Consider the following 24,736-nt stretch of genomic DNA (forward strand, 5'->3'; position numbering starts at 1 on the left):
TGTGACTGGTCGCGTTTCGCGTGACAAGCGAAAGGCGCGGTCCTGTGACACCGCGTCTCATCTTTCAATATTTCAATCCTCACAGCTGTTGATGCTTGCTCGTACCTACGGACGTGGATAACTTATGTTGTAGCATGCATAAAGTGAGTATATCACCGTCATAAGTGCTTATTTCATAGTAATAGCTCCCTTTTCATCGGAATCTGACTCGGATCCTGTGGCGCACAACGTTTCGGCCTTTTTTTGCGAACGCCAATTAAATAAGGACCCTTTGACAAATGTCGTGTTTCAGTTTCCTCAGTAATCATTGCAGAGCTCGTTGTATGCTTCCTGAAGTACGCTCTTACGTTTCTTCGATGGCGATAACTCTGACCTGCGGCACTTCAAGCTTACGAGTCCCATGGGGCGTTCTATCCTCCATCATCTGGCCGCTGCCGTACGCGACCGATTGGTAGCTATTCCGGCACCCTCCGTCACTTGTCATAGCTAGCTCTTCTATTACTACACTGAACCTCCCGAAATTCAGCAGACTTTCCGGCCAAACTAACTTTCCGTATCTGGTAACTTACAATTTGACTCATGCAAACCCTTGACCACGATTCATGGTGCTCTATGCGTTTCTTCTCGAACCTCTTACTTATCTTGCCCCAAAGGATCTGACAGTGCCCAACCATTGTTCCTCCTTATATGCGCCATTTGGTGCAGAAACCGCAATGCTGATCTCTTGGGCTCGGGAGAAGTGCGTCACCACGTTCACTATCCCTCTGCGGCTACAAACGTGCCTGATGCGATGTATGGTATTGCCATGCTTTCGCATATTGCACCGTGAGTTCATTTATTTTGCGTTAGCTGCTCTCAAGTCACACTCGATTTCTTTGACATGCATGGTATGCATCGATTCTACAGAACGCTGGTATACACAACGATACGATATGATATATTGCGGGGATTTGAGTGGTAGTCATACAATGCATGAGTGGGTATAAGAGTACATGTTGTTTGTTAAGCTGTCGAAGAGAAGTCAGGTAAGCATGGCTGGGGCAACGAACACTACCGCTCACTCCTTCGCTTATGAGAACAAGTCGTTTGCGCTCGATTGACGCGTTAAGATCTCGTTCAAATTCCTCGCCACGAGTCCTGCGCCCTGCTTCACCTTGTCCTGGTCGTCTTTCCGCACCTTCGGCAGCAGCTTGGTTTCAAAACGATCAGGGTGCCACCGCCTTATATGCTCCTTGATGCGATCTCTGGGAGACTTCGCCTTCTCGCCAGGATAGTGGGGTGAGAGAACATATGCACTGATGGCTATGGTGGTCAAGTCATCTGGTTCCTCAGGTCTCCTCAGCATTGGCCAGGGAAGGGTGCTCCAGCTGAGCACGTCCATGTTCGGAAGATCGGCCCAGCGGCGCTCGTGTTCCTCAAACAAACGGACTACGTCGTCCCTCGACATAGGCTTGGATGATTTGGCCTGCTTGTCCCATTCCATCTGCTCCTGCATGTGCTTGAACTGCTCCTGCTGTTTTCTCGCTCGCTCTTCTTGTCGGCGCCGCCATTCCTCTTCGTCCGAACTGGGCCCGGTTGAAGGGAAGGCGGTCGTCGGTTTGCTGCTTGCAGACGCTTGTGTCGGGGTCGAACCACCCGTCGATCTTCCCTGCGGAGGAGGTTTCATACTGGGAGAGGGTGTGCTGGCAGTGTGACTAGATGTGGCAGTAGGCGTGCTGGGGGCGTAACTGGATGTCGAGGTCTGGGTATAGGCGGAGCTGTTAGAGCGCCCGGACGAAGACCATCCAGAGGCTGAACTCGTCCAACTCGAGGAAGAGGCCGTGCTGCTGCGATCGGTGGAGCTACTGCTCGAGCTGGAGCTGCTGCTCTTGGGAATTGGCCACGGATTCGAAGGAGGTACCGAAGCATGGGAACGTCCTGCCGTGGGTCGACTGCTGTCAGAAGTGCTGCTCATGCTATCTTGCCTCTTCCTCTCTTCGGCGGCACGACGGAACATCTCCTCCTGCTGCTTGAGGAAATCCTCGTCCTGCCCCTTCAATATAGCCTCTTGCTCCCTGCGGACCAAGTCTTCCTCACGCCTATGCAGTTCCTCCTCTCTCCTCTTGATGTCTTCCTCTTTCCGACGGGTCTCCTCTTCCTTCATATTAACCTCCTGCTCCTTACGTCTCGATTCCTGCTCCTTGCGTCTGATCTCATCGTCTCTTCTCCTTGCCTCCGCCTCTTTCAGTCTATTCTCAGCTTCTTTGCGCTTTCTCTCCTCCTCCTTCCGTCTCGCCTCCTCCGCCATGCGCTTCGCCTCCTCCTCCTTCCGTCTCTCCTCCTCTGCTATCCGTCTGGCTTCCTCCTCTTTCCGTCTGGCTTCCTCCGCTACACGTCTCGCCTCCTCCTCCTTTCGTTTAGCCTCAGCCACCTTCCATTTTGCCTCGGCTTCCAGCCGCTTCTCCTCTTCTTCCTTCCGTTTTGCCTCAGCCTCTCTGCGTTTTGCTTCTGCCTCCTTCCGTTTCACCTCCTCTTGCTTCTGCTTGGCTTCTGCCTGCTTGCGCCTTGCCTCTTCCTCCTTCTGCTTCAGCTCTGCCTCCCTCTGCTTTACCTCGGCTTCTCTCCGCCTTGCCGCCTCTGCCATCGCCTTAGCTTCCATTGCCCTCTTCTCAGCCTCATCCTCCTCCCTCCTCTCAGCCAGCTCCAGGTCAGGGTTCCAAATGTCGCTGTCACTGTCACTGCCATACTCTCCCGAAGCTACCGACTGCTCGTCATACGTTGCCAGCCTTCGAGGAATCGGGCCGTAAAAATCCTGCCTGGAGGATTGAGACCGAAGCGAGTGTGCGCCAGAAGAGTTGCGACGGACGCTTCCGGGAGGAATCTGAGGGCCATACCAACCTCGATGACTGGGACTGGACGGCTGCTGGCTCGCCGAACTGTCTATCGTGAAAGACTGCTGCTTCACAATAGGTCTGTTCGATGGCACTGAAGCGCCTTGTGGACTCGGCACCCATCTCGAGTTAGGACTTGCCTGCGGATGGCGGAAATCGGCCTCCCTCGTAAAGGACGATTTGTTCGCAATCGACCTGCCTCCGTTGAAGCTCGACAGCTGATGGCGCGGAGTATCTGGAGATCCCTGGGGAGAGAGTGGTTGCCGAGAAGAAGACGCACCGCGTATTGGGATTCCTCCTGGTGGTTCTTCCGCCTCGCGATAGGTCACGGAATTGGGCTGGTAGGAGTAGCCATCAGCCGGAGGAAACTGCGCCGAGCCAGCGGGTGACGGGGGAACAGACGTCTGCCAGCGGAAGTCAGTGGACTTTCGAGGCCGGATCTGCTGTGGGCTCTGCGGTTCGCGCTGCTTCTCCCTCGTCCTCGACAGTAAAGACTCGGAGGCCAAACTGCCCGGTATCTCGCGCGACGCGTGTGAACTGACGTGAAACTCCCCGTCTTGCTGCGGTTTCCCTCGAGCTCGAAGACTGCCCGACCGTGACACAGATCTAGAAGTATCTCCTGTGATGCTGTCTCGTCTGACAGGTGAAATGGGAGACTCCATCGCAGCGGTCGCGTGTGCAAGCGTCCGCGACGTGGTCGGCTGGGTGTCGGGCGGTGAAGAAGGGCGCCAGAATTCTTGTTCTGGTCTCTTCGACAAAGAGCTTGTGCTCCTCTGCCTGGTGACGCTTGGGCGTGTGGTATCAAACCCCACGGTGCGCGATGACGACGCCTCGGAATCGCGGTCAAGATATGAGTCTGGCTTCGTGTAGCCGTAGCTGCTGATGGCGGCATCACGCAGCCACTGCGCAGGTATATCGTGGTCTCCACGCGCAGTATCAAGCCCAACCATGCGCGACGACGAGGACTCGAAGCCTCTGTGAAGATATGAGACTGGTTCCGCGTGCGATCCATAGCCGTAGCTATCGATGGGAAGGGCCTCGGGCAATTTCTGTGCGGGAATGTCACGGTCTCCGCCAGAAGCAACACTATTCTCCTCGTTCTCGCTATCGCTTGGCTGAGTATCATGTCTTGGGTTCAGTGATTCTTCACTGCTGTCGCGCTCACCTACCCTCGATGGTCCGTCAGTGGTGTCTCTGTTCTGGTCATCAACGGAGTTCTGGACGACACTGAGATCTTGCTGTTGCACACTCCCCTTTCTCTTTATACCGTCCAGGATTCCTTGCTGCTCACGAGCCAGTGCCTCGTTCCAACCCACATCCAAGGGGCCGCCTGCCGCCCATCGACGCGTTTGCCTCTCCTGCTCCAGTGCGTGCATAAGCTGCTCCTGCGCCAGACGCTTGATGCCCTCAATAGTCCTGTCGTATTCCTTGCAGATCTTCTCCCTCGTAGCATCGTCCAAGGGATACATGCCCAGCCCCCTGTCCCTCTGCGCTTTCGCTTCATCCACCGCCGGCCGCAACAACGCCTCGATCTGTTTGATGGTTGTATTCTTCCATTCTATATCTGGCTCTAGGTCAGTATTCTGGGAGGTGAAAGTGTCCTGCTCGGTGATCGTCGGTAGGAGCGTGGCCATGGGACGTCAAAGATAGGAAGTGCGGAAGAGAGAATTGGAGCTCGGATGGTGTTGATGAAGACAGCTGGGCGGAGACAGCTGGCGCAGGAATCTTGCTGGAAAGGCGGAAAAGCGCAGATGGCCAGGATGGTACAGGGATAGTCCCTCTAGTCCTGCCGCATGGAAAACTGGCGAAGACTGAAGAGTAGTGATGTCCTACCGATCGCGCCTCATGTCAGCACACGCGTTACAAGAAGTCCCGTTCGGTGTGGAGGAGGTTACGACGTACAAATAGGGCCAACGCCGCAGCGACGAGTGGACTTGGACAATGCACGAAGACGACGCGAATGGGAGCTAGAGGCAGTCGGGATACGTACGAAGAGCATATCCTCGAGGCTGCTACTACGCGCACGACGTGGTCGGATCTTTATATCAACCACGCGTGACGCGTCTACCGAACCGTTCCTCATTTGCCACGCTCTGCGGATGGTGCCGCCGCCGAGTACATATGGGCGCTACACAAGCTCAAACTTGGTCTAGACTACCGACAGCAAACAAACGGAATTCCCACATTCCCGTGCGCCCGCGCCCGAAGGATGCTGATCTTGGTTCGCTCACGTTTATCGCCACACGACAGACGACAGACGACATACGACATGGAATTTCGCTCTGCATTATGGTGGTCCTGGTGGCGCATCTTTGACACTGCCCGACATAAAATTTACCTTTGCAGCGTGAGATCCACCACACTTCTCCGGCTTGTGCTGCGCGTAGCGATGTACACCCGGAAGATGGAGAAGGACAAATAACGGAGCAATGAATTAGGAGCTTCGTTAATGAAGTGAACCCGATATGCTTGCCATAGCAATCTGCAAAACCGCCGTTGAAAATTGCTGCGTACCTTAGGGCTGTTATGGAAGGTCCTTCACAATGGAAGTATTACACATGGAGGGACCGCTTGCAGGAGCAATCGAACTGTTCTGAGATTCCGCATGTACCAGGTCGATGTTCATTTTCGCGCCATTGCCCTGTGCAGCATGCTGTCGGAGAAGAAAACCCAACAGCCGAAGACGGAAATGGGAACGCACCGCTAAGTGTTCACTGGGCAAATGAACGCTGAAACAGATAATCCGCGTTCCTGCCACGGAACCTTGATTCCAGCGTAGAGGTGTGCTCATCGAGATCGGACAGATCGCCACGCGAGAATGCTGTCAGTGCTCCGGGGAAAGAATCTGGGGCCCCCGCGTTCCATAGCCGATCTTGCAGAGAACCCAATCGAGAGAGTCGAGAACCCACATCGTGCTGCGCCCGCCGGGACGTCTCGACATTTGCGGAATTAATGTCCTTAAAGAGGACGTCGCCTGCATCATCATGCATCATACGGACGTCTCGTGAGTGTGCATTGGCCTCAGTGATGCTGGAAGATTTGCGGCGTCCCTCACCGACAAGTGGGAACGAGGCTCAAGCTTGGCCAGCGGACCGTAAGTTGTTCTGAAAGCGACGGTCGTGCGAGCCATTTGCTTTGCCAGGTGAATAGCAGGACAGAAGATAAAACACTGAACGCAGGTAAACCAACATGTTGCTGCCGCGATACTTATCTTTAACGAGTCGTTCGTGCTCGCATCACATCCGCAAGTTGTTCGTGTGACTGCTATGCATGCGCTCGACACAATTCAATGCGCATCTTGGTCTATCAGGTCAGCTGCGCATACGGTCTGAATGTGAGCTACTCGCCGGGTTGAGAATCCAACACATCGTGGTCAAAACGAGTAACAGTGAACTTCCTACAAATAAGAAAAATCGACGGGCCTGATGATACAGATAGTTCTATAATCTTCTGGTCTCTTTGATGCATGGGGAGAGTGTCGTAATCGATGGCGCCTCCAGATTAAGGTTCTTTGGCTCAGGGGAGCGCGGTCCCAGCATTGATAGCATTCGCGACCTGGCTGGTGTTCGGACGGTTATGCGCATACCTGTGGATGTGTGTGCATCGTCGTCACTACGATCGATCCATCATGAGGCAGGATAGGTGAAGACATTCTTACCGCTCGTAGCTGTCGATGTATAGCTGCTCCGTGCTGCAGGTGCGTTTGATCGTGGGGTGGGTCAGCAGGCGGTCGACGTAAGCGCGGAAGCGCGGGCCTTCGGGCAGCACGAAGCCACGGTAGTGCGCCAGCACGTTGGTCGCGCGGAAGAGCCCTACACGGGACGAGCGATCGTATCAGTATCGCGTTGGAAAGGCACGTCTTCGCGATTATGACCGTGACTAGTGACTGACAAGGGGAGACCATGACGTCAGAGAGGGTCAGCGTGCCCCCGTCGACCCACAGGCCAGCGAATGCAGGCGTTTCACTTTCTGCACGCTGGAACAGGTGGACAAGGCCCTCAATAGCTTTCACTAAGTCCCTTCCACCTTGGATCTGCTTCTCTGGTTGCAGGACAAATGTAAGTAAATGGTAGCACGGGTAACGGGAACGTAGGTACCTTCATCCTGCGCTTGAATGTAGCGGTAAAATGCCGGGACAAGGGTACGATTGACGTGGTCACCTTGTAGGCGGATCAGGGCACGGGCATCTAAGACGGTTTGTGAGGTGTGTTAGAGCGGAGCTAATGATGTGCAGCATACAGGGCTCTGAAACGGGGGGAAGCAGGCTGCGCTGAGTCGTGGTTGCTGCAAGACTGAGAAGTTAAATCGGTAAGTGAACGATATGCAGGTGAACTATGATAGTGCGTACTCTTGTATGAAGTCAAGAATCACAGTGCTCTCGCTTAATGCACGGGGCGGATCATACGTGTTGAGCTTCAAGCCTGGGACGAGACCCTTTGGTGATACCTCCAAGAGCTCGGGTGGCTTCTTGTATGGATCAATTTCGTCTGGGAGCAGAATCGTGAGCCCAATTCAGTTCGTTCCGTGCCCACGAGAACAGTAATATAATACTGACAGTACTGCGTCAAGCCACCATTCAGACGTCAGTAATTCAAAGATCAACATGTCCGTGAATCGTCCACCTTATAGTCTATTCCCAGAAACTCGAGCGCGATCCACACCCTCTGCACGAAAGGACAAAAACAGCTGCCGAAGAGGGTGATGTCCTTTGATGTACTATGAGCGTTGGCAGTCTCGAGTGCGTCTCCTGTGCACTGCAAGTGATACGACTTTCCAGAGTCGACTTTTGTTGACATCTTTACTGATTATTCGGTGAAGGTAGTCTGGGGAGCCACGGATTACCTTGGTAAATGGAGGTTCCGGAAATGTAGTGGTCTGATGCCGTCGTGTGGCGCTATGATGCGGTGGATAACACACGGTCACGTGGTCGCGTATCCGACTTGAATCGCGTTCATTGATGATGTACAAACTGCTACAAACTACTGATTCGCCGCTTTGCCTTAAGCCTGAGAGTACTGGCCAGAGTTGGCAAGAGCTTCCTGTGCCTGCTCCTTAGCCTGTCTCTTAGCCTTCTCCTTGTCAACGAGGTCGAACTGGAAAGGAACCGCAAGAATCAGACTCTGCATCAGACGATGTACAGATTGACCGATAAAACTTACACCCTTAGTCTCTACCAAGCGATCGATGAAACCACCGGATAAGGCAGCGCTGAGGACAAGGTTGAGGTTTAAGTCCTAGGCGCGATGCAGAACAGTGATGAGCCTCACAGCAACTCCTTTGCCTCAGCATGCGACGTTGGGTGACCGTTCTTTGCGACGTGGTCCTCGTAGGACTTTGCCGCCTGGGAAGATAATCAATCGTCAAGCGATTGAAGTATCGCTAGAATCGCATTGCAGACGCACGGCAAAAGAGGCAGCAGCCGCGAGGAGCTCATGCGAGACCTCGGGTTTGTTGCCAGTCGTGACCTAGTGGAGACAGTGTGAGTCTGAGTCTTCTACGATGACATCGATGGACACGAATAGGTACCTGGTTGTAGGCATCAGCCTGGCTGCTGTCGTCACTGAACCATCCCATGTTGACTGTACGTAGGTGTAGAGTGATGAAGAGGGTTTGAGGGAGTTTGAAAACCCGCAGTCCAGAACACCTGTATATATACCTCAACGCCGGCGGCGGATTCGCACCCTCGTTGCCATTGCGCGTGTTCACTAACAACGAGAAACTGATCTCACCTGATGTCATTAGCACGCTGAATGTGGAGTCATCGCCTTGCACCAGTGATGGCCTAGTGATGAGCGGTGTTCCTTGCTCCCGGGTATTGTCCGTGCCAATTGATAACTGGACAAATATCTCCACTTGGTTGAGGATGTTCCCTCAACTTAAACCATACCCATTGCAGAAGTTGCATGATATTGCACGGTGGAAGCGCCTTAGAGCGTCATCCAGAAGTTGGTGGATGGATGGTTATCTGACCCGCGATAACATAGCCGCGACCCAGTGCCATTTCCGCATCTTGGTATGCTTTTTGCATGTATTAAGCTGCATTGAGCAGTCCTTCGATATTCGGCTGATATGGTAGTAGTGGTCCAACAGCAGGAAGGCTGATCAGATACGCAGCATCTCGGAGGCGTTGAATCCCTTGAAGATGTAGATTCAGCCATGGTCCAAGTATATACCGATAAACGGTCACGACATGAGTAATGTTACAATAACCTTCCATGGTTCGTACAGCTTACGGTCAATCGTCGGCATTGTACAACACATACCCCTTTCCGTCGCCCTTCAGCAGTTTCTCGATGATCTTCATGCCTTCCAGCACTTTCTCTTCTTCGAGGCGCTTCCCAACGACCTGCACGCCGACGGGCAAACCGTGCATCCGGTCCGCGTCGTACATCTGGTACGAGCCCGCTTCGATCGCATTCCTAGGTTTGAACGACGAAAGCGCGTCTCGCGCTCTGTCTACGTGCGTTACGGGCAAGACGCCCGCCGAGTAGTCGAGCTGCGGCAGTACTCAGCACCAGACACTCCGAGGGAGCGAAGATATGGAGACGCACTATGTTGAAGAGGAACGTGTACCCACACGCCTTGAACCCCTCCTTCATCCCCCCATGCGGTACCGCGGGGAGGGCATTCGGCACCGTCAGCACGAAGTCGAGCGCCTCGTCGCGCATCATCGCGAACCAGCGCTCGCGGTACCCCTCCCGCCGTGCGATGAGCGCGAGGTATTCCTCAATGCTCTTCTCGTACCAGCTCTCGATGAGTCCCGCGTACACCTCATCCCGGCGAATGTGCCTCAGGTACCACGCGTAGAGGCTCTTCACAAAGCGCGGCATACGGAACATCAACCGTGCTTGATGCACCCCCGGGTCGTTCGTCTCGTTGAAGCGCATCGGCTGCATACACGTTTTACCTAGACAAGATCTATTATCATAGCAGACCCACTCAAGTGCAAGTGACGTACTGCCGTCCGCTAGAAGTAGCTGAGAGGATATTTGGAGTGCTTCGTATGGACTGGGAGGGTCTCTGAAGAACCATAGGTGATCAGCAAAAAAAACGGGGGGTGATATTATTCTACTAACATAGCCACGACCTCATGCTTGTGAGCCTCCAACGTCGATACCACCTCTTGCAATGCCCGACGGCACGCAGGGGATGGAGTAACCACACCTGATGGTTATGTTGGTGATGAAAATGTACGAGATGCTAGCGGACAGACCATCGTCCCATATCACACCCCACCGTATCGGCTTCGAGCCTAACAAATCGATTTCGCGCCAGGGGATGGGTAAGCACTACTTAGAGGTGCAGGTTATTTCATGTTCCTGCATAGAAGACTCTGTAACTTACAGAATGATCATACTCCCACGGCTTCATGCTGACAATCGCACGCCAGAAAGTCTCCAAGTCTTCCAGCGTCCTCGTCATCGGTGAATACACAGCAGGAATAGCCTCTTGCCCAGGCATACTGGTGGGATTGCCGGTTTTTAAGAACCGATGCATAGACGCCTTGATCGTGTAGACTCCGGAATAGTGTCTGCCGAAATATACTGGATTGTAGTGGTTCATCGTATCACAGTAGAGAGAGGAACTCACGCTGGGGCACGCACGGAACCTGCAACGTCTGTTCCGATCCCAAGACGAGAGCCACCATAGGCGAGCAGCGCAGCTTCTCCGCCAGTCGATCCACCGGGCGAATACCTTTTATTATGTGGGTTCGTCGTGACGCCGAATACATCGTTAGCCGATTCAAATGAGAGCAGCGTTATCGGCACGTTCGTTTTGACGAACGGAACCGCACCCGCATCACGCAAGAGCCGCACAAGCGCGCAGTCTTTCTGCATCGGCTTGCCCACCCACGCCGAGTACCCGATACACGAGTCAAAGCCCGTGATGGCGGCCGTGTCTTTCAGGCTGACAGGCATGCCCGCAAGAGGTCCCTGCGTGTTGCAGTTCTTCGCCCATCCCTCCGCCTTGGAGATGAGGACCTCGGTCAAGCAGTTCGTCTCTGCGTGCGCTTTCAGCGCCTTCTTGCCGTAGGCCAGTAGAATGTCAGACGGGTCGAGAGACCCTGCCTGCACGTTTGCGACGACTTCTGCGACAGGTAGGGCGAGAATGCCCTTATCTGCAGGCGTAAGAGCACTGTGATAAGAGGGGGGAAGGTTCTGAATGCGCTCTTGACGCTCCCGCTGCTTGGCAACGCTACGAATGCTCTCAGGCGCGTGAACTTTAGAAATGTCATCCGAACTCACCAAGCGCGACGGTGTGCGAGAAACGAGAACATCGTTCGAGGAGTGTTACTTGGTCAAGCCGAACTTGAGGCCAGGCGAACAGAGTCGGTTGTAGGCCCAGTGATAAGGGCAGATAGAGCGGACTGTTGGACGACCCAGAGTAATCATGGGAATACGCCAAACAACACAGCTCGCCAAGATCCACTACCTCTCACACAGAATCGCATTCTTTTCGAGGAGGCGCTCATGAAGAGGATTCGAAGGCCCAGAAGATCACGCGCACCGCTGGAGCAAAATGGAGATGACTTCGGCCCGTGTTTCGACCCAACTGTTCTTCTTGTTCCCATATACATACACCATCAGAAGTAGCATGCAGTGCAAGTTGACTGTCCGAGTCGGAGTGGAGTATACGATGTAGATTAGATTAGATGCACCGTTCAACAATCGTATCTGATAAATGTTCACTCACGAGTCAGGTTCATACTTAGTAAGTACCGACGCTTATGTTGATCCCCGCAGTATTGGACTGTCAGAAAAGATCATAAGCGCAGCATTATCAACGAGTTGCGCAGGGTGCAGTACTGTAGTCGTTACTGCGGCGAGCCAATCGGTGCGCAGTCACGTGGAACAGAGGGGCCGGAAATTTCGCGCAGTCTCCAAGTATCCTTTATCCTGCACTGCGACACAGCTTTCTTGGCAAGCATTCATCATTGTGAGTATGGTCTCTACCAGTGTCAAAGAAGGCGGGAGACTGACTGCGCTTACCCAACTCATACCGGGCGCAGGCCATCAGGTGTATAACTCAGGCAGCGCGCCGTCACAGCTCTGTGATCCTACTATCCTACGCTCTCAATCACTATGGACGCACTGAGGTTGCGCAAGAAGTACCCAGAAGTCTCTCAAGATGAGATGTTCGATTTCATCAACCGCTTTAAGTCGGTCGTTCACGTTGAATCCGCGCGCGGACCAGCTGACACCCATGCAGTACGATTTCGACCAATACACCAGGCAGAATCGACAAGACGGATGTGCTGCAGGCGTTGCAGGCCAACGGAGAGTCATATGATCGTGCACGAGAGACGCTGAAGCACGTCAGTGTGGATGCGAGTGGAAAGCTTGAGTTGGAAGATTGGGTCGAGGTGCGCATACATGCATGTCTCTGCGGGCATCCATTCTGACATACTAGGGGACAGTTGAACGTAAAGTTAAGATCGCAGGCACCCTCGTCTGGGCTGCAGACGAAAGCCGGGAAGGTAACGGTACATGGCTCGAACGCAAACGTGAGCCATACGATCAACGAAGACGAGCGCGCGGAATTTACGAATCACATTAACCTCGTACGTATGTGATTGGCGCCGTCGCCATCCTCGAGAGCGGTTACTGAACCTGTGTCCAACAGGTTTTGGATGGCGATGCGGACGTCGGCTCGCGCATTCCGATACCGACGAACACGATGCAGCTCTTCGACGAGGTGCGGGACGGGTTGATCCTGTGCAAACTGATCAACGACTCGGTGCCAGACACAATTGATATGCGTGTGCTAAACAAGCCGGCCCCACGCAAGCCGCTGAACGCATTCCAGATGACAGAGAACAATAACATCGTGATCACGTCCGCGAAGGCGATAGGGTGCTCAGTGGTCAACATCGGATCGTCGGACATTGCGGAGGGAAGGGAGCATTTGATCCTCGGTCTGATCTGGCAGGTCATTCGTCGCGGGCTACTCGCGCAGGTGGACATCAAGCTGCACCCAGAGCTGTATCGGCTATGCGAGGACGGCGAAACCATCGACGACTTGTTGAGGCTCACGCCGGACCAAATCTTGTTGAGATGGTTCAACTACCATCTCAAGCAGGCGGGCTGGAATCGCAGGGTGAACAACTTCAGCCGAGACGTTTCCGACGCCGAGAACTACACTGTGCTGTTGAATCAGCTTAAGCCGGACCTGTGTTCGCGTGCTCCATTGCAGACGCGGGACGTGCGCGCTCGCGCAGAGCAGGTACGCGTCATACAGCTTCTGACCCAGCTTTCGCTGACAGTTTGCAGGTATTGCACAATGCGGACGCCATCGGCTGCCGCAAATATCTGACGGTCGGCTCACTTGTAGCCGGGAATCCCCGGCTGAACCTCGCGTTCGTTGCGAATCTGTTCAACAACTACCCCGGACTCGAACCCCTGGACGAACAGGAGGCGAAGGATTATGGCGTGGTCGAGGACTTCGACGCGGAGGGCGAGCGGGAGGCGCGCGTGTTTATGCTTTGGCTGAACTCGCTTGGTGTCGAGCCCGGCGTGTTCAACCTCTTCGAGAACCTCAAGGATGGGCTTGTCATCCTCCAGGCGTTTGACAAGGTGTTGCCCGGCAGCGTCGTCTGGCGTCGGGTCAGCAAGCCCAAAGCTGGCTTCCAGGCATCGAATAGCTATTCCGCCGGTGGTACGGGCGAAGAGGAGGAAGATATTGGCGTGACGCCGAACCAGTCCAATCTGTCGCGCTTTAAGCAAGTAGAAAATTGCAACTACGCCGTCGACCTCGCGAGGCAGAACGGTATGCATATGGTCGGCATCCAGGGCGCGGATATCACCGACGGGACGAAGACTCTTGTGCTTGGGCTTGTATGGCAGCTCATGCGGTAAGCCTTGGGTAATCGGTTCTGTCTTCAGTTGCACTCATGCGTATCTATACTAGCATGAACATCACGAAGACCCTCTCCTCCCTCTCCAAGTCGGGACAAGGCAGACCTATCAGCGACACAGAGATTCTTAAGTGGGCAAACAGCACCGCGCAGAAGTCGAGGCCAGGCGTTAAGCCTATCCGGTCGTTCAAAGACCCGTCGCTCACGACCGGCCTTTTCTTCCTCGATCTTCTGGAAGCTCTCCGTCCAGGTATCGTGGACCCCACTTTGGTGATCGGCGTCAGCGACCATGGTGACTACGAAGAGCGGCGGCAGAATGGTAAGTTAGGCGTGCACCACAGTTGGCTGTGATCCTGACATTTATGATGATAGCGAAATTGGCGATCTCGATCGCAAGAAAGATGAACACGTTGATCTTCCTCGTTCCAGAGGACATCGTCGATGTTCGTCCTCGCTTAGTATGTATCCATCGCCCTTTTCTTCACCAAATGTACTCAGTCTTCCTTTGCAGCTCATGACGTTCGTGGGCAGCTTGATGGCGATCGCCAATGAATAGGTGTCAGTCTTTATGATTCCGGCATAAGCTCAAGTTCAGTGCTCAGTTAACCAGGACAGTATGAAGTTGTACCAGAATCATGTTGTAATCGAAAGAGGAGAAAGGCAATTCCATGGAGGTATTATACAGATCGAATGAAATAATGTTCGCTGTCTACACGGATCCTCGTCAAGGTGTGAACCGGTCTTGTCAGTTGGAATCTACCCGACGGACTCTAGTTGGTACACTAGTATATGATGCAAGTCCTGTCTTATACAATCTAAAAGTACGTGACCTAATCCCTGAACTTTAGAGTTGGACGAGAGGCTGCATGTGTCGCCCAAGCCCTTTCAACATATGAAAATGTTTGCTTTCAGTCAGCACAGCGTTCCCGAGAATTTCACCCAAGGAAATGAATGCTGCCGCGGTCAGCCCCACACACTAACACGTATCATGTGTGGGCGTATGTCGTGGCTGTAGCCGCAAGGGGAATCAGCCCAGCGACGTTCAGAATGGTATGTCCCATCGCTCCCACAATCACCAGCAGACGCTTCTCTGCGCGGTTGAGACGGAGGCTCGGATTCGCTGTAATCCACAAGGGAGAATACGCCAGTGCTGTCAAGCACTTCGAAGGACTGCAAAGATTGGAGAGCCAGTGATGCATGGCGCAGTACCTCAACGAGCTCGCGATAGCCGTATACGAGCGCGGGCATCCCAAGGAAGCCAAGGAGAATCGTGTGGCGTCGCTCCGATTCTTTCGGTGGACAACCTGACAGCGGTCGGCGACTGTCTCCGCAGTTTGGGCTTCACTATGTTGAAGCTGAGATACCGTCGGATCTCACACAGTGCGCGACGTCTGCTGTCCTCTTTGGTAGTGGCGATGTTATTGCCCAACAGGCGTTTCAGCAGAAGGGGAGGGAGTACAACGTGCTTATCCGTACGCGTGCTCTTACGATTCGCCTTCTGAGTTATTTTGTGAATGCAGTTCGCGCGGACCGCACGGCTCGCATTCTATGGCGGTGAGTGCCGCGTTCGATGCTTCTGCTGTGTGCTCATGCGCGACGTGCCAGGTGGGATATTCGGGCCCCTGCTCACCAAGTGGCTCCAGCTCCTCAACCGCATCACCTTCCCCTCCCCCATCAAGGGCGTCATCTACAAGGTACGCCCGTCCCTTCCCATCGTTCCTCCGAGGCTAATCTCGCGCATAGGTATGGATGGACCAGACGATGTTCACCCCAGGTGCGCGGAGCCTCTCCTCATACTCTACCTGTCCATCGCTGATTGAGCCCGACAGCGGTCATCGGCATCTTCTTCGGCTCCATGATACTCCTCGAGGGCAAAGGCATCGCCCAAGCGCAAGAGCGCATCAGCGACGTGCGTCCCCCCTCCGTTCACCCAGAGACACGCGCTTCGCACCGCTCTCAGGCTTGCGACGAGGCTTTCCTATAACAGCCAATGAGAAGTCTTCCTCGGAGGAGGAGGACTCGCGTTTCCTCTTCCCCGAACTCTGCCGCGCGCCCCCCGCCACAACCGCCTTCCCTTTTTTCTTCACTGGCTGCTCCTCCTGCTCTTCCGCCCCATGCACCTCCGCTGCACCCGATGCACGCTTCTTACCCCTACCTTCCCGGGCTCCCTCATCAAGAGCGCCCACGCCGGCGCTCTTGCTTTCATCCTTCTCCTCAGCCTCCCACACGGAGCGCACCGTACTCTTCTTCATCTCCTTCTGGAAGTTAATCACGTCCGGCATGATCTCCTCGTGCAGCTTCCCCGTCGCCTTCGTCGCCGCTGAGCGCCTCGACGGCGTGCGCATCAGCGCTGCCGGCACGGGGGCAGTGGTGATAGTAGTGCTGTCCTCTGTGGGAGGCTGGAAGGACACGGATGAAGCAGCGCGCTTGGCGAAGCCCGACGGCCGTCCCCGTTTGGTCGGGAACTGCACGGATGCTTCTGGTGCGGCGGCGCGGACGGACTCCGTCCTACCTAAGGCGCTCTTCGCCGGCAGGCCCTGCACGGATTTCTTCGACTCCGGGGAGACGTACACTGAGGCGGCGGTGGTTCGAGCGGGCCGACGCCGCGCTCGAGGAGGCCACCAAAGTCAACTCCCGGCGGGAAGCAGAGATATTTTTCGCGTGCGGGCGTCGGCGTGCGCCAGTGCACGAAGGCGTCCTCAAGCCAGGTGTGGTTCACGAGGGGGATTGACCTGGATAGTGCTTTCGCTGTCTTCGTGCCGCCGACGCTGTGATGGTAGCGTGAGTGATGAATGAGGGGACGAAGGAAGGGATGAGCGGATGAGGGACATACTATGCGGCGATGACGATCGTGTTCGTGTTGGACATGCTTGCGGTGAACTTGCCGTCCATGGTGGAGACCAACTTCTTGAGATACTCGCGATCTTTACCGGTGTAGTTCGTGATAGTGATAGACTAATTGAACAGTGGTTAGAATCTTTCAGGCGTCGATAAATGGTGACACTTACATGCTCCGCAAATCCCTCAGGAGCGCCCTTAGGTATCGGATAGTGCAACAATTTGTCCGTAGGGCGGGAGGGTGCGCCCGTGGACCGCACATGCCACAGCCACGTCATGCTGCCGATCGTCTTCTTTGCCTTAAGTGCCTTTCTCAGAGGAGTTAGTGGTTCAGCTCCCTTTGCACAAAGATAGGCGACGCCCACCCTGTATCGCGTGATGAGCACGTCCGCCTGCTGGACCTGCCTGGCCTCTTCCTGCGCGATGTCGAGTGGCGTCCCAGATCCGATCAGACTGAGGGGTACTATGACATCGCCCTCACGGCGGATGCCCTCCTCATGAGCGTCCCGCTGGCTCGCAGAGAGCTGCAGGGAGGCGCTGAGCAGAATGCGCAGGCCATTTCAGATGTTGCGCGGCGGCACACGGGAAAGTCGGCGATCGAACGACGAGGCGAGCGCCGTCTCGTAGAAACGCTTCTTCTCGCTAGACAGACGGTACGGCACGTCGAGCACGGCGCCGTCCGTACTCGTCTCGGGTTTGAAGACGCGAGGGTAGGGCCATTCGCACTCGTCAGTGGGAAGGCCGCGAATTCCCAGACGTACAGTATCGTCGAACCAGTGCGGGACGAGTACGCACATGCCAGTCTTGTCGCGGTAGTGCATCGCAGTCTCGGACTTAGCGCTCCCCGGCGAGAGTGCGAAGATGTGCGTGACGTCGCGCGTGAGCGCAGTACGCCACCGTCCGCCAAGCGATATGATTCCAGCTGAGAGGAGCTCGAGGTCGGCTGGAGAAAGATCTGTCGCGGTCGCTGTGATCCTCGAGAAGAGATTGGCGGGTAGTGCTCGGCCGGCTGCAGTTTACCAAGAACGAACGAGCGGTCTACCCATGTAGGTATAACTTGCTGAACCTTTTCCTTGTCCGGTATCTCCTCGAGGACGTCGTCTGAGGGCGGTGTGAGGGTGATGAAGTGGGTTAAGGACGGGTCATCGAGTGGCACGTCGGACGCCCCCTCATCATCGAGGACCTCCTTGAGCTGATCACGAATGCTGCTGAGAATGCTGATGGAAGCATAGTAAGAGACGTCGGGGAAGATGTGACTCGGAAGCCATGCGGGGGAACGTGGGCGGTGACGGACGCGTACACGAGGCGCGTGACCCGTCGCGCCGCCGTCACGCAGGTCACACGCCTCCTCCGAGCGCTGTCTGGGACGCCTGCGACGATGGCGCCCAGCAAGGCTAGGCGTGCTTCACACCGTGCTGCAGTGCACTCGCCCTATTTCCCGGCGCCGCCTGTTCGTCGACGACGCGAAAAGTCTCCCGAAATTCTGTACACATCTGCTTATTTCTCGCCTGAACGCGTGCAAAAGACCTCCCTCGACAGCGGTACGGCTCCGGAAGGCCAGCCTACAGAATACCAGTCCCTTCTCGAACTCCCTGGGTTTAAGTACTACAGTCAGGACTTCCTTTCAGCCTTCGAGGAGCTGTACTTTGCAAAGCCCATACTCATTCAAGGTGAGTGACGGATTCTTCTCGGTCGCTGGGCCCTGAGTTCATCATGGCTTTCAGATTATGTTGCACATGATCCGTGGAAAGTCTTGTGCGCCGTCATGTTGCTCAACAAGACAACAGGAGCAAAGGCGGTCCCGGTGTTCTTCAACCTCATGAAGATATGGCCGACACCTCGGGATTTCGCCGTAGGTTGGGAGAGTCTGTTCTGCTTCCATGCTGCACGACTTACCATTTCCAGCCCCCCAGGATGCAGTGGAGGAAATTGTCAGGACACTCGGACTGAGTAATATACGCTCAGAACGGCTGATCACCTTATCTCGAATGTACATAAACGATCCTCCCAGGCCCGACCTCCTGCGCAAATCGAGGTGCAAGACAACCTCGTATAGTTCCGTAGGAGCCAACGGCGGCCAACATGTGGTTGCTGAACAGACAGATTATAAGCGGACACCTGTCTCTCACTTTCCTGGATGCGGTCCATACGCGCTCGACTCATGGCGCATCTTCTGTGCCGGTGACGAGGAATGGAAGTCTGTGCTGCCAAAGGACAAAGAGTTGAAAAGGTTCCTTGTGAGTTCTCTTTGCCTGTGTGATCGTTCTTCTCACGAACGATCACCACCATTCGGAAGCGCTGGAAATGGGCATACGAGGAGTTTCGCCAGTGGGATCCTGAACTCGGCCCCGGCAACGTGATCACACTGGATTATGTTCGGGATATGACGGCGCTGTTGTCGAGTGAGTAGTAAACCTCATACTGGACACATTTCGGCGGCAGCCCTGCCACTATTCGATACCTCGATGCTATCTGTCTTTTCCACCATTTCTCGCATGTCGCAATGCTTTCGTGTAACATATAGTCGCCGTAATGTACATCTGTTATTCATACACATCCTACATATCAAAACATCAAAGTGAAGGAGCATATGCGATATCGAGAATGAGAGCATAGGAATGCAGCAACATCGATAACAACCTCAAAGACAGCATGAGAGCATAGCAACATCGAAATTCACTCGGACGAGGGGCACGATTCGACTCAGACATCTGTGCATCAGGCTATGGTAGGGGAGTCCGCTGGCACATCATCAGCAGCAGGCCGAGCATCACTAGAATCAGTATCGGCCTTCGAAGCGGCAGCTGCATCAGCCGCAGCCTGTTGAGCCTTCAGTATCACATCCTGCGCGGCCATCATCCACTCGTCAAATTGCTCCGCAGACACCTTTCGCCTGAAATTTGCTTTCTCCTTCTCAAAGAGTGCCTTCAGCTCTCTGTGCTGGCGACGAAGGCGAACAAGGAACGTCGCGAAGTGGAATGCCTGAAGAGGGTCCGCGAGGTCGAACGTGCAGACGTTTCGCTCTATGATATATATCTTCTTCTGCAATAGCGAAACAACCAAGCTCAGATCTAGCGCCATCGAAGTGAACGGTGCACTAACCTTCTTCCCCTGTGACTGCCACGAAAGTAGGACAGCGCCCACCTTGCCGTTTGTGATGAGAGTAAAGACCGGATATCCCTCGATGCCGAGCGCGGCAAGGAATGTCACAGAAGCAACGCAGTAGAACCGTCCTTGGTTAAGGGATTTGGCTTGATCCTCATCCCAGCGTTTGTACTCTGCGACCAACACGGGAAGCAACAACTGGTCTCTCGTGATTGCGTCCGCGTCCCTCGTAATTGCATCCGTGTCCCTGGGAGATGTACTGTTGTCATTGCTCTGGTCCTTCGAAATCAACGGACTACAAGAATTCATAAACGGATCCCCCACACTTTTCCGCAGGGCAGACTGCGCGGATGGTGCACGAGAACGCGTGGATGTTGTCTTCGACGCTGATGTTGTTTTCGGCGCAGATGTTGTCTTCAGCGCGGATGCTTTCTTCGGGCGAACCTCAGTGGCTGGCGTTGGCGGCTGTGGATGAGATGAAGTCTGAGATACCAGTTCTTCAGTTGACTGGTCTTTCTTCCTTCGCATCGTCAGGGTATGCTGCACAAGTGCCTGTTCATTGAGAAACTTCCGAGTGGCTGGGGAGTCCTTGTTATCAAATGCATCTTTGATGCCGCAGACCACAATGGCATCACATATTCCCATAAGTGGCTCCGATGCAGCATGTTTTCTGAACATATCAAGCATCTTGCTTGGGTCTCTGGAGACCGACCCAATTTGGTGGAAGAAAGACAAGGCCCGACCTGATGCTGCAATTGCCTGCTGCCCAACAGCAGGGCCATGAAGGACAGATGGTACTTGCACTGCCACGCAATGAGTATAATAGCTCAGGGCTAAGGCCTCCTGCTTTTCAGCAAAGCTCTTCCACTTCTCTGGTGAGTCGTCATCGAGCATGAGATCTACGGCCTTATTCCGAGGAAAGATGAGTTCTCGTTCCAACCTGCATATCAAACCATGAGCATGATGAAAGGCATGACCAGAGAGCTCACTCACAAAATGTAGGGGGAAACAATGCGGCCAGAATCGGAGACACAGAATTGGTAAAGCATTCTGTCCCAATCATGTCGTGCCTCAGCTTCATTAACACGAAGGCCAGACGAGGCTGCATGGTGAGTATAAGCACCCATCGATGCATAGAGGATGGTGGAGAATCGACTAGATAGGATATGCATGTCTGCTTCATCTAAGTTCACCGGTTTCTCCTTGAGGGCTGAGTAGTTTTGAAACAAGCGCTCCAAAACCGGTTGGACCGCCTCGTCTACTTGCGGCATCGTATCCTGATCTCAAATGAGGACAAGGAACAGATATCGGATGCAGGATCTGAACACCCACTACGCTTGACCACTCCCCACTGCGCCAAGCAAACTCAACCACAATCTTCCTGTAAGTGTCGATCTTCTCATTGATTTCATCGGCATCTTCAGCATTGGGAGGCAACTTGATCAGAGCAATTGGAAAGGCCTTTCGCTCAAATAGCCAAGTGGAAGGCGTCACCGACCCGTCGAGTGCAGTTGTAACCTTCTTGGCCAACCTGGAAACAGAATCAGTGGCACACAATGGGACCTCACAAATACAAACACTCACACGGAACTCGACCTCTCGCTGCGCGGTGCGACGGAAGCACTCCTGCTCTTCGGAGCTTTCAATTCCTGCTTTTGCGATGCCTTGTCGCTCGCTGGGGTACGTGACCTCCCCTTGGTCGCAACGGCTTCTTCCTTGACGCGGCTATGTGACTTTTTAGCGCCACTTCCTGTCTGAGAGCCAGCGCGTGGAGTAGTGGGTCGACCTCGCCTGTATGGGTAAGAGGATGCGCAGATTAGTCGTGAATAATAACGTAGCCAAGGCCGCTCGTACCCTTCGGTAGGTTTCCCCGGGCTCTCGAGGATCATCGATAGGTCACTCATATCTGACGCGGGGGACGTCGACAGGTCAAGTTCAGCCTCGGGATTGCCTCTGAGATGGAAGGTGGGTGAGTTGCACACATCTATTGGTCTCTTATCAAGCTACTCACCCATCGCCGCGTGTATCGATCGTACTTGCCCAGTTCGCTATCCGTGTCCCCAAGTCACCATTGTTGCACGAATCCTCGTGTTCCTCGAGATAGTCGGATCTCCAATGGAACGCATCGATTACCGGTCGATGCTTCGATTTCGACACTATCCTCCAACAATGCGCATCTAGACCGAGCACAAACTGCGCTAGAGCGAGCGCCGATTGTGGGTCCGTGAGATCAAAAACCCCAACTGTCATCCCGGAGTACGAATGTGTAGTGGCACATGCGATGTTTACAGCTGGCTGCAGGTTTATCAGTATCAAATCAGAGATCAGACCGGGCAAACCAACCAAGAAATCACCATCAACTTCCGCGCCGACCCAGCCCAACAAGATACGGGCTACAGCACCGGTCTTCGAGACCTCGAATCCGACCACGGGTTCATCGATATCCCAGACACGTCGCTGGTATGCGACACTTGTGACCAGGGCTCCGATATTGTCCGAGTCAGCCACGCAGATCACAGGCAAAACAGCGAACAACCGCCGACCGGACCCACGCAGCACATGCGCATCAAAGGGGACGTCGATAGAGGGTCCACTGGGTTGCTGGGAGGTTTCGTCGGTGCTATCCTGATCGTCAGCGTAGTCACCCTCCGAGTCTGCAGTAGAGTGAGTGCCGTCAATAGAGATTCTCTCTGAGTTGTGAGAGGACGATGCATCTGCACCATCCTGGTCGTCTTCCGGCTCCGAGAATGCATCGACATCCATAGCGTCCGAGGACGAGCGGGAGCGGACAAATTGGCTTTCGTCCACTATGTGAGAGATGAGGAGAGTGGCAATGCCATCGAATACGACCTGGCTCGATCGTGGCGATAACTGTGGTAGAACGAACGATACTTCGTCCCTGCAGCAGCACAAAAATCAGAATCGAGCAATCCTGGAAATGAAAGTACACGCAACATGTAGCAAGACTCTGGTGAGCATGCTATTCCGACCCCTTTGAAGAACAAAGACCACAGAGGAACAGTTGGTCGAGCGGGGCCACAGTCTTCGAGAGATTCGAGCTCACGAAGAGCCGCCACAGTCGACAGAACTAGGTCGAACACCTTATTGAGACGCGACACAGAGTCTGTCACAGACTGTCCTTCGTGCTGGAAAGCTCGTTGACGCGGTGCATCCTGACTGAGCTCGTTCAAGAGATAAGAAGCGAGTGGGGAGACGAAAGGCCATGGCCCAGTAGAAATATAATTGGGAAGAGGTTGGCTGAGCAGATGAACAACCTCTTGGACCTTATGAGGCCAATCGGAAGGGTTAGTTATGTCGTGGAACACGGGAGATGGGCAAAACATTTAATGTGAGAGGTACGCGTTTGCCTTGGTAGGTTGTGGCGGGGCGTGGCGTTTGACGCGGTGTGACAACTTGTGACACTCGCGAGTTGAACACCTTGAACTTGAATCTAGATGAGCGTTCAAACGTTCAACGTTCAACGTTCAACGTTCGTTCAACGTTCAATAACGTCACTTCAATGTTCTCGTCAAAGAAGTCCTTCTGGACGAGCAACTTTATCATGGAAGAAGTATTGACTACTCTCACTGTGTGCCTGAGAAGTGGTGAACTGTCTGAACTTATTCGGTGAAAACCGCCTTTCACCAATAAACTTCGGCATTAATTAGTGGATAGTGATTTGGATGTGATTTCCCCTGATTTCTGATCCACCGAGAATGGTAGTGAAATTCACCAACGACGATCCGCGTCGAAACGGTTCGGGAATTCACCACCTACTTGTTGGTGATTTTCTGTTGCGTTAAACTACCAAGTCCAATCAACCCTGCCCTAAATGTTCAAGTTTCAACATGGCGTCGTCGAGCTTCGTCGTGCGCTGGCATCGCTCAACACTGTCTCTAGCTTTGCACTTTCCAGCGCTCTGCTCGGGCCGGCTAATCTGGACTGGCTTAGTCAAATTGATCTCTGGTGTTGTCTCGTCTGCTGGGCTCCATGGCTTGCTCTCTGGGGAAGGTTCAATCCTTACCATGGCAAACAACAGACAGGTATGTGCAAATTTTGACGCAACGAGTGACCTCCCGGCCTTGCTACGGTATTCTGATGTCATCCTATGCCAGTCCCAGCAGACGGCTCTGTTGTGCAGCGCAGAGCGCGGTTTTAGGCGGACATGGTTTTAGGCAGACATGGTTTTAGGCGGACGTGGTTTTAGGCAGACGTTGTTTCACAAATTACGAGGGAGCGTAGGATGTATGTGTTCATTGCTATATATTACCGGAACTCTAGATCTGTATATATGTACTGGAATTGAATCTATATTCAATGTTTCTGGTAGTGAATTCAGTGATTGAGCGGAACCTAGTAGAAATCAACAATAAACAACCGGGTTCTCACGACTCGCCTTTCGACGCAAGGTAGTGAAATCGGACATTTTCTGGGTGATTTTTACCGCTTTCGCTCACCGAGAAAATTGGTGAAACAAGATAGTAGACCCTCGAAAACCTAGTGACATTCCATATGTAAAGTAGTAATACCTCCGAAGATATCTAGTGAACGAAGTTCGGGCTTTTCACCAACTTCCGGGCACACAGTGTCTTCTATCGCCCTCACCCGGTAAAAGGAATTGCACATCAAGTTGTCCAAAGCTAGTCATTGTCGGCGAGTATATTTATTCGGGTCAGCTTATGCTGGTCCGATATAATTCTGCGCGCAGAGCGAGACAGCCATGCCTGTGATCATCGATCATCAAGGACAGGAGCACAATTTTATGGTCCGGGAGTGGCTGAGCGCCCTCGTCGTCCTGTATTTGACCGTGATTGACTGCGATCGAGTCCAACTGTGGATCTTTCTTTCTGTCTATTCTCTCCATTCATCAGTTTCACCTCTGCCCATGTTCAGCGCCGACCTGTGTATTATTTTTTCGTCTACAGGATCATGAGCTTTCATCGCACGAACAGAGTGCGGAGTTCTCGATGAAAACACTGGGCACAGGGTCAGGGCAGACGCTTTGCACCCTCCACCTTCCTCTCTCTCCCTCTATCGAGTTCCGTGCCGGCGAGTGCAAGTCACGACA

General features: G+C 53.9%; 10 protein-coding genes across 10 annotated transcripts; 4 read left to right on the plus strand and 6 right to left on the minus strand.

Moving 5' to 3' along the window:
* Positions 1 to 1,069: 1,069 nt before the first annotated feature.
* SCP_1103080 (hypothetical protein) lies at positions 1,070 to 4,504 on the minus strand (the record flags this gene model as incomplete). The annotated part of the gene is made up of 1 exon (XM_027762743.1): positions 1,070 to 4,504. One exon carries the CDS (start codon positions 4,502 to 4,504, stop codon positions 1,070 to 1,072), a length of 3,435 nt encoding a protein of 1,144 aa, XP_027618544.1.
* A 1,882-nt stretch (positions 4,505 to 6,386) lies between these two features.
* On the minus strand, positions 6,387 to 7,475 carry SCP_1103090 (glutathione S-transferase; the record flags this gene model as incomplete). The annotated part of the gene is made up of 7 exons (XM_027762744.1): positions 6,387 to 6,456; positions 6,529 to 6,682; positions 6,762 to 6,911; positions 6,968 to 7,057; positions 7,110 to 7,162; positions 7,219 to 7,357; positions 7,403 to 7,475. The coding sequence occupies 7 exons, from the start codon at positions 7,473 to 7,475 to the stop codon at positions 6,387 to 6,389; spliced, it is 729 nt and encodes a 242-aa protein (XP_027618545.1).
* Positions 7,476 to 7,870: 395 nt separating this feature from the next.
* Positions 7,871 to 8,444, minus strand: SCP_1103100 (hypothetical protein; the record flags this gene model as incomplete). The annotated part of the gene is made up of 5 exons (XM_027762745.1): positions 7,871 to 7,963; positions 8,030 to 8,078; positions 8,138 to 8,211; positions 8,273 to 8,335; positions 8,397 to 8,444. 5 exons carry the CDS (start codon positions 8,442 to 8,444, stop codon positions 7,871 to 7,873), a joined length of 327 nt encoding a protein of 108 aa, XP_027618546.1.
* A 661-nt stretch (positions 8,445 to 9,105) lies between these two features.
* SCP_1103110 (Acetamidase) lies at positions 9,106 to 11,148 on the minus strand (the record flags this gene model as incomplete). Its single annotated transcript, XM_027762746.1, has 8 exons — positions 9,106 to 9,366; positions 9,422 to 9,777; positions 9,829 to 9,890; positions 9,947 to 10,034; positions 10,084 to 10,159; positions 10,215 to 10,401; positions 10,461 to 11,066; positions 11,117 to 11,148. 8 exons carry the CDS (start codon positions 11,146 to 11,148, stop codon positions 9,106 to 9,108), a joined length of 1,668 nt encoding a protein of 555 aa, XP_027618547.1.
* An 805-nt stretch (positions 11,149 to 11,953) lies between these two features.
* SCP_1103120 (Fimbrin) lies at positions 11,954 to 14,281 on the plus strand (the record flags this gene model as incomplete). Its single annotated transcript, XM_027762747.1, has 8 exons — positions 11,954 to 12,030; positions 12,081 to 12,234; positions 12,289 to 12,432; positions 12,495 to 13,094; positions 13,142 to 13,722; positions 13,779 to 14,044; positions 14,098 to 14,183; positions 14,237 to 14,281. 8 exons carry the CDS (start codon positions 11,954 to 11,956, stop codon positions 14,279 to 14,281), a joined length of 1,953 nt encoding a protein of 650 aa, XP_027618548.1.
* A 958-nt stretch (positions 14,282 to 15,239) lies between these two features.
* SCP_1103130 (hypothetical protein) lies at positions 15,240 to 15,709 on the plus strand (the record flags this gene model as incomplete). Its single annotated transcript, XM_027762748.1, has 4 exons — positions 15,240 to 15,279; positions 15,331 to 15,419; positions 15,469 to 15,499; positions 15,555 to 15,709. 4 exons carry the CDS (start codon positions 15,240 to 15,242, stop codon positions 15,707 to 15,709), a joined length of 315 nt encoding a protein of 104 aa, XP_027618549.1.
* Positions 15,710 to 15,808: 99 nt separating this feature from the next.
* Positions 15,809 to 17,384, minus strand: SCP_1103140 (hypothetical protein; the record flags this gene model as incomplete). The annotated part of the gene is made up of 7 exons (XM_027762749.1): positions 15,809 to 15,850; positions 15,912 to 16,237; positions 16,297 to 16,493; positions 16,559 to 16,680; positions 16,734 to 16,871; positions 16,929 to 17,087; positions 17,145 to 17,384. The coding sequence occupies 7 exons, from the start codon at positions 17,382 to 17,384 to the stop codon at positions 15,809 to 15,811; spliced, it is 1,224 nt and encodes a 407-aa protein (XP_027618550.1).
* Positions 17,385 to 17,941: 557 nt separating this feature from the next.
* SCP_1103150 (hypothetical protein) lies at positions 17,942 to 18,973 on the plus strand (the record flags this gene model as incomplete). Its single annotated transcript, XM_027762750.1, has 4 exons — positions 17,942 to 18,233; positions 18,288 to 18,419; positions 18,469 to 18,800; positions 18,860 to 18,973. 4 exons carry the CDS (start codon positions 17,942 to 17,944, stop codon positions 18,971 to 18,973), a joined length of 870 nt encoding a protein of 289 aa, XP_027618551.1.
* Positions 18,974 to 19,281: 308 nt separating this feature from the next.
* SCP_1103160 (hypothetical protein) lies at positions 19,282 to 23,012 on the minus strand (the record flags this gene model as incomplete). Its single annotated transcript, XM_027762751.1, has 9 exons — positions 19,282 to 19,605; positions 19,666 to 20,608; positions 20,662 to 20,945; positions 21,001 to 21,199; positions 21,253 to 21,459; positions 21,523 to 21,621; positions 21,680 to 21,963; positions 22,012 to 22,567; positions 22,624 to 23,012. The coding sequence occupies 9 exons, from the start codon at positions 23,010 to 23,012 to the stop codon at positions 19,282 to 19,284; spliced, it is 3,285 nt and encodes a 1,094-aa protein (XP_027618552.1).
* Positions 23,013 to 23,500: 488 nt separating this feature from the next.
* SCP_1103170 (hypothetical protein) lies at positions 23,501 to 23,827 on the plus strand (the record flags this gene model as incomplete). Its single annotated transcript, XM_027762752.1, has 2 exons — positions 23,501 to 23,711; positions 23,784 to 23,827. 2 exons carry the CDS (start codon positions 23,501 to 23,503, stop codon positions 23,825 to 23,827), a joined length of 255 nt encoding a protein of 84 aa, XP_027618553.1.
* Between the last annotated feature and the right edge of the window lie 909 nt (positions 23,828 to 24,736).

The sequence above is a fragment of the Sparassis crispa genome (genome assembly GCF_003851025.1).
Source record: "Sparassis crispa DNA, contig_000011F, whole genome shotgun sequence".
NCBI lineage: Eukaryota > Fungi > Basidiomycota > Agaricomycetes > Polyporales > Sparassidaceae > Sparassis > Sparassis crispa.